At 56.6% G+C, this 6,279-nt stretch overlaps 1 protein-coding gene across 1 annotated transcript; it reads left to right on the top strand.

Moving 5' to 3' along the window:
* The first annotated feature begins 3,843 nt into the window (after positions 1–3,843).
* Positions 3,844–4,934, top strand: LBX1 (ladybird homeobox 1). Its single transcript, XM_062580585.1, has 2 exons — positions 3,844–4,168; positions 4,426–4,934. The coding sequence occupies exons 1-2, from the start codon at positions 3,844–3,846 to the stop codon at positions 4,932–4,934; spliced, it is 834 nt and encodes a 277-aa protein (XP_062436569.1).
* Positions 4,935–6,279: the final 1,345 nt, after the last annotated feature.

The raw sequence follows: 6,279 nt of genomic DNA, 5'->3' as shown, positions 1-6,279 counted from the left end.
GTTTTCCCGCTTTCTTTTCCCGGCGACAGGCAGGGAAAAGGCAAGCCAGGTCTGAGCAGCTCTTCCCCGACGGCTCCAGGGAACCCCCTCGTCCATTCCCGCTACCTCGGGCAGCGAGGAGCTGCCCGGAGGGGCTGCAGCTACCTCCAGCCCTCCTCCCTTCTCTGCTCTCGGCAGGAGACCGGACCCAAACTTTTCCTGCCCGCACCGGGGCCCCCATCGGAGGGGCTAGAGCTGGAGCTGGAGCTGGCGAGGAGGGGGATAAGGGGAGAGGCAGTGGATGAATTGCTCCGGATGAGGGCGTTTTTCCCCAAACGACCCCAAAGCTGGGAGAAAAGAGCCGCAGCTGCCCTCCTCGGCGGGACGCAAAGTTTCTCCGCAGCCGGATCTGCCTGCGGACAGGCCTCGGTGCCCGCCGCCGCCAGCGCCTCTCACCCGCCGCCGGTACCGGCTCCGCGGGGCAGCTCCCGGCGCCCGCCCAGGGAGAGGAGACGTGACGGGGCCTGCGGGGCGGCAGGGACGGTCCTAATTCGGGGCTGGGTACTAAGAGGTCTGGCAAAAAAAAGGGGGGGGAGGGGGAAGAAAAGAAAAAAAAAAAGAAAGGAAAAAGAAAAGAAAAAAAAAAAAGCCGTGAGAGCTGCCGCGGGGGGGGGGGGGGGGGGGGGGGAGAGGGTGCGGGTCTCTACCTGAGCCCGAGCAGGGGCAGCCCAGCCCGCCGCTGCTCCAATGCAAACGCCAAGGAGCAAATATAGGGGCTTTTTTGCGGGCAACGAGTTGAAACGATCACGGAGGCAAAGTGAGCGCAGAAAACAACCCCAAATCCGCCCCATCGCCATGGAGCAGCCGAGAGCATAGCGGAGAGAGGTCGCGGCGGACTTCGCCGGGACACCCGCTGAGGGCCAGGGGGACCCGGGCCTGCCCCCTTCCCCCTCAGCCCCCGCCGGCTGCCCCCTTTGTCAGAGATATGCTCCTTGGGGGTGTCGGGGAGCAGGGCTGACTCTAGGCCCGCAGCCGCCGTGCTGAGTTACTCGTGCAAAACTTGAATCCTGCCACCGTCTTCCAGGGATGGGTCGAGGCAAACGAACCAGGCCCTCGATGGACCGAGGAGCCTGTCCTGAGGCTGCTGCCCGGGCCCCGGGGCTCTGCCCTGACGAGGGAGCAACCTCCCCCCCCCCAAAAAAAAAAAAAAAAGAAAAAATAAAAAAAGAAAAGAAAAAGAATAAGAAAAAGAAAAAGAAAAAGAAAAAGAAAAAGCAGGGCGCATTAAAAATCCCACTCAGGCAGCTCGGAGGACAAGGGGCGATGCGGGCTGGAGGAGCCGCAGGGCAACCCGAAAGCTTGCCCGGGGCTTTGCTGCTGCCCCAGCAGCACTGCGGCCGCCCTGAGCGGAGCTGGGCTGTGCCCGGGGCTGGGGGGCGCGCACTGCGCCCCCGCGGCCCTCTCCGCGCAGGGAGCGCCCTGCCGCGCTGCAGCCCGCGCCCGGCGGAACCTCGGCGCCCGCGGAGCAAACGCGGGCAGACGCGCATCCCAACCGCCCCGTGAACCTGCCCAAACTCCCCTCCAGAAACGAGCTTTTTTTTTTTTCTTCCTTTTCTACTTTTTTTTAATGTTATTTCTGTAATTATAACACCAGCATCCCCGGCTGAGTTCTCAATAAAACCTGGAACATGACATAAAACGTCACGCTGGAAAATAATGCGAGGGGACACAAGGGAGAGGAGGAAAGTCTCTAATTGGTTAAAATATGTTTAAATCACTTCATAAAACCCAAGCAAAGCGAAGCAAATAATCCACCTAGCAAAGCAAAGAAGCCCAGCGATTTAGAATCAGTGTAATTCGCTCCCCCCTCCCCGACCTGCTCCCCCCCAGCTCCTCGCAGTATTTGATATGATGAATAACCCAATATAGGCCTTTAAAAATAGGTCACTGCATAAAGAGACTCCCAGAGAGCTATAAAAAATGGGAAGAGGGCGCTTTAAGGAGAGAAGCCATTTGCTTCTTTTGTGCTTGGTTCGTACCTAGCGGCCTGGGAGCTGCCGGGCGCCCACGCCGCGCCAGGCAAGGTGAAGAGGTAAAGTTAGGGCCGGATCCAGCCCCCGGGCTCCCCTCCGGCCGCACCGCCCTCCCCGTCCATGCGGGCGGCCCCGGCTCCCGGCGGCTCCCCGCACACGCGGGTTCGCGGCTAGGCCGTGTGCCGGGTGGGGGCCAGGCAATGCCCGGCACGGCGGAGGTGCGGGGTACCCCCGAGCCCCGGCTTTGTCCGCAGCCCTGCGAAGCGGCGAGCCCGACGCGGCCTCGCGGCCCGGATAAAAATAATAAGGAATAATTATGGCCCCCACTGACGCCCGCGACGGGCCGGCTTTGATTTCCACCGAGGGTGGAGGGCGCATGAAAGCCCCGTTGTCGCTGCCCCCTTCCAGGGCTGCACTAGGGCTCACCTAAAAAGGCCTCGGGCTTGAAATCGGTCCCGGTACAAACGGAGCCCAAGAAGCCACCGAAATCCCCGGAGCGAGTCCGGGTCGCGGCCGGCCCGCACCCGCGCTCTGCCGCGCAGCGTCGGCCCCGGGCCCCTTCGCGACGAGCGACTTGGGGTGCGGGGCAGCCCCACCGCAGGGGCTCCCCCCGCTGCCTCGACGCTCCCCGCGCCGGCACAGCGCGCTGGGAAAGAGGAGCATCACAAATTTGGCGGAAATCTTCGGATTTTATTCGAAAGGAAAGGTCTGCCTTACCTGGAAACACGCTCTCCCCTTCTTCCCCTCATAAAAAAAAAAAAAAAAAGAAAGAAAAAAAGAAAAAAAAAGAAACAAACAAACAAATCGCTCTGGACAGAGCCAGAGAGAGATAATTAAAATAAACTAGCAGCCGAAATTAAGAGTAGGGAGAATTAGAAGAAAAAAATCTCGGGGAAAAAATACCGCCGGATTTCTCTCTCTCTCTCTCTCTCTCTCTTTTTTTTTTTTTTTTTTTTTTGGGTTTTGTTTTCGCTTATTATTATTTTTCACTCTACTGTATTATCCTGATGCAATAAAGGCTGGTTTGTAATGTAATTTAAAAATATATATGTCCAAACAAATAGCAGGGCCAGAATATGACAAGTGCATTCAGCATTATAATTCAACTGGGCTCCACCTACATACCGCCTCCTAATTAATGGGTCTCCGAACTTGCAAAAGCCTGCATTGGACAGAGAGAGAGAGAGCGAGAGAGCGAGCGAGCGAGAGAGGGCGAAAAGTGTCATTGAAGATAATTGATTACCTCCCAATCAACAATAACTTGTTAGCAATAGTCAATTACCCCGTCTCTTCTCGGCTCTTTCCCCCTGGTCCGAGGTCTCGGTGCGAGGGTTGCTCTCCCCCTCTCCAAAGTCTTTTTTTATTATTATTATTATTTTGCTTTTTATTTTTTGGGGCCATTCGCTTTTGGGGTGGGGGAGGGCAGGGAAAGTGCTTCGATTTGGGGTGTTTCTTAAAATAGCAGCTGGGAAGAGGAAGAGAGAGAGGAGAGAGAGAGAGAGAGAGAGAGAGAGAGAGGGAAGGAAAATATACCCGACCCAAAACCCTGGGACAAGAGGTGCGGCAGGACCACCTCTCGGCGAGGGACCGACGGCAGCTCCGCTCCCGGCCGCAGCCAGCCCGGGGCCGGCCGCAGCCCTCCGCCCTGCCCGCCGCCCGACGTGGCTCTCCCCGGGAAGACCTGGGTCTCCTCCGCCGGAGTTGGAGGTGGGCTTCAACTTTTGCTCGCTGCCTCCGCCGCCGTCCCGCCGTCCCGCCGGGGGGCTTCTCCCCGCGGCAGCGCATCCCCGTCGCGGGTGGGGAAGGCAGCCCTGCCCGGCCCGGCCCCACCATGACTTCCAAAGAAGAGCCCAAGCCCTCCTCGGGGGAAGAGAGGCGGCGGAGCCCCTTGGATCACCTCCCCCCGCCGGCCAACTCCAACAAGCCCCTCACCCCCTTCAGCATAGAGGATATCCTCAACAAGCCCTCGGTGCGGAGGAGTTACACCCTCTGCGGAACGGCCCACCTCCTCTCGGCGCCGGAGAAGCATCCCCCGGCCGGGCTGCCCCTCTCCGGCCGGGCGCTGCTCTCGCAGACCTCGCCGCTCTGCGCCCTGGAAGAGCTGGCCAGCAAGACCTTCAAGGGGCTGGAAGTGAGCGTGCTGCAGGCGGCCGAAGGTAAGCCGCGGGCCCCGGCCCCGGGAGGGCGCCCCACGCCGCGGGGGGCCGCGGGGGGTCTCGCGTGGCCCGGGGCGCCGCGCGGGGGTGCGGGCGGAGGGGCCTGCGGCCGCGCAGAGGCGCTCGGGGGGGCGGCGAGCGGGCCGGCCGCGGGCCTGGCGGCGGCCGCCCCGGCGGAGCGGGGCCGGGGCCGGGGCCGGGGGGCGCGGGCGAGCCGGCGGGGAGACAGCGGCGAAAATGTGGCGCCTCGTCGGCAGGCAGAGACGGGATGACGATCTTCGGGCAGCGGCAGACGCCGAAGAAGCGTCGGAAGTCGCGAACGGCCTTCACCAACCACCAGATCTACGAGCTGGAGAAGCGGTTCCTCTACCAGAAGTACCTGTCGCCGGCGGACCGGGACCAGATCGCCCAGCAGCTGGGGCTCACCAACGCGCAGGTCATCACCTGGTTCCAGAACCGCCGCGCCAAGCTCAAGCGCGACCTCGAGGAGATGAAGGCCGACGTGGAGTCGGCCAAGAAGCTGGGCCCCAACCCCGCCGTGGACATCGTGGCCCTGGCCGAGCTGGAGCCCAGCGCCGAGGGCCGGGGCAAGGCGCGGCCCGGCTCCCCGCCGCCCCCCGCCGCCGCCGCCGCCGCCCGGGAGCCCGGTGCCCAGCCGCCGCCCCGCCCCGCCTCGCCCCCCACGGAGCGGCCCCGCAGCCGCCGGGACAGCGAGGACGAGGAGGAGGACGAGGAGGAGGACGTGGAGATCGACGTGGATGACTGAGGGGCGCCCCCCGGCCCGGCCCGGCGCGCCCTCCCTCCCCTCACCCAGCCCCAGCTCCGCGCCGGCCCCGGCCCCGGCCCCGGCGCGGCGGCTTCTCCTCCTCGGTAAAAGCAATAAGCAATAGAAACCCAGGCCACACAAAAATTAATTTAGGGTAGAGTCGATATCCCTCCGCCTGTCACATCTTTGGAATGGTGCAATTACGGACGGCTTCTGTATAAATATTTAAACGTATATATCGGATTTTTTTTCCTTTCTCCTTCTTTTGGAGGTTTTGATTTCTTTTTAATAGCTATCAATTATGATTATTTTGTCTGTAAGGGAGACGCATAATCTTGGAATAAACTCGGCTTCCAACAGATGTTTGGGGAGGCAGTTGTTCTCAAAGACTTCCAAAACGAACCACTTCTTTAGAGGAGATTTAAGTTAGGCTTAAAACAAACAAAAAAAATTAGCGACTTTTCTTTCCTTGCATGTTTCAAATGTGCACGAAGTAATTTTTTTCTTTTTAAAATATTTTTTCTTTTGCAATCTTGGGAACTTGGGGATGGGTTATAATGCAAGTTTAAAAATATATACTTTCTTTTTTCCTAGAGCATAGAGATTTGTCTCCGATGCAATTTCTGCCTCATTTTACCAATTAAAAGCTATTTTTACCATTTTCTGCTATTGTTGTGCTTTTATTAAAAAGCTACCTTTCGTATTTTTGATATGAAGGTGGTAACAAAAATTGAAAATAAAAAAATCCTAGAATTATTTTTTACTCTTTTTAGAATTTTGCATGCTCTGAAAATAAAAAGGACGGATCCCAAGATCAATACATTTAAATATTACACTATAAATTAAAAATGTACAGATTTAAAAAAATGTTTTTGTTTGAATTGTACAAATTTTAAAGGGCCTGCTATTTAAGTTTCGATAGGGACAATGTCGCTTTATTTACTGTCTCTTAGAATTGTACAGATAGCTCTTTTTTCCTATACAATAAAATCTTTACCATTTTAATATACTTTTAACGTTATTCTTTGTGAACTAAAAACGCTTCCACTGTCTTCCGTTTGCTTGAGATTATGAAACACATTTCCCCTTGGAATTTCCCATCGCGTTTGTATTTAAAGTTAGTTTAGCTGCAGCACCTGTGAGAAAATGAGGGGGAAGGAATGCCTAAGAGAGAACTTCGTTATTCTTTTTTTCTCTCTCTCTCTCTTTTTTTTTTTTTTTTTTTTTTTTTTTTTTTTTTCCCTAAGTTTAGTACCAGGTAGAGGTTAAACGCAGCGAGAACTCAGCTGATAAATAAATTAGGAGTTTCTCGGTACGTTTTTTGTCCAGTATGAGCCCATGTAGA

Source organism: Rhea pennata, chromosome 7 (genome assembly GCF_028389875.1).
Source record: "Rhea pennata isolate bPtePen1 chromosome 7, bPtePen1.pri, whole genome shotgun sequence".
Classification (NCBI taxonomy): Eukaryota; Metazoa; Chordata; class Aves; order Rheiformes; family Rheidae; genus Rhea; species Rhea pennata.
The sequence above is the reverse complement of the archived record's forward strand: the minus strand, read 5'-3'. Positions and strand labels throughout refer to the sequence as shown.

Bases quoted from the DNA above. Each gene is read 5' to 3' on its own strand.
- LBX1 (XM_062580585.1), top strand. From the start codon at position 3,844: ATGACTTCCAAAGAAGAGCCCAAGCCCTCCTCGGGGGAAGAGAGGCGG. The intron at 4,169-4,425 runs GTAAGCCGCGGG...CCTCGTCGGCAG, and splicing joins CGTGCTGCAGGCGGCCGAAG to GCAGAGACGGGATGACGATC.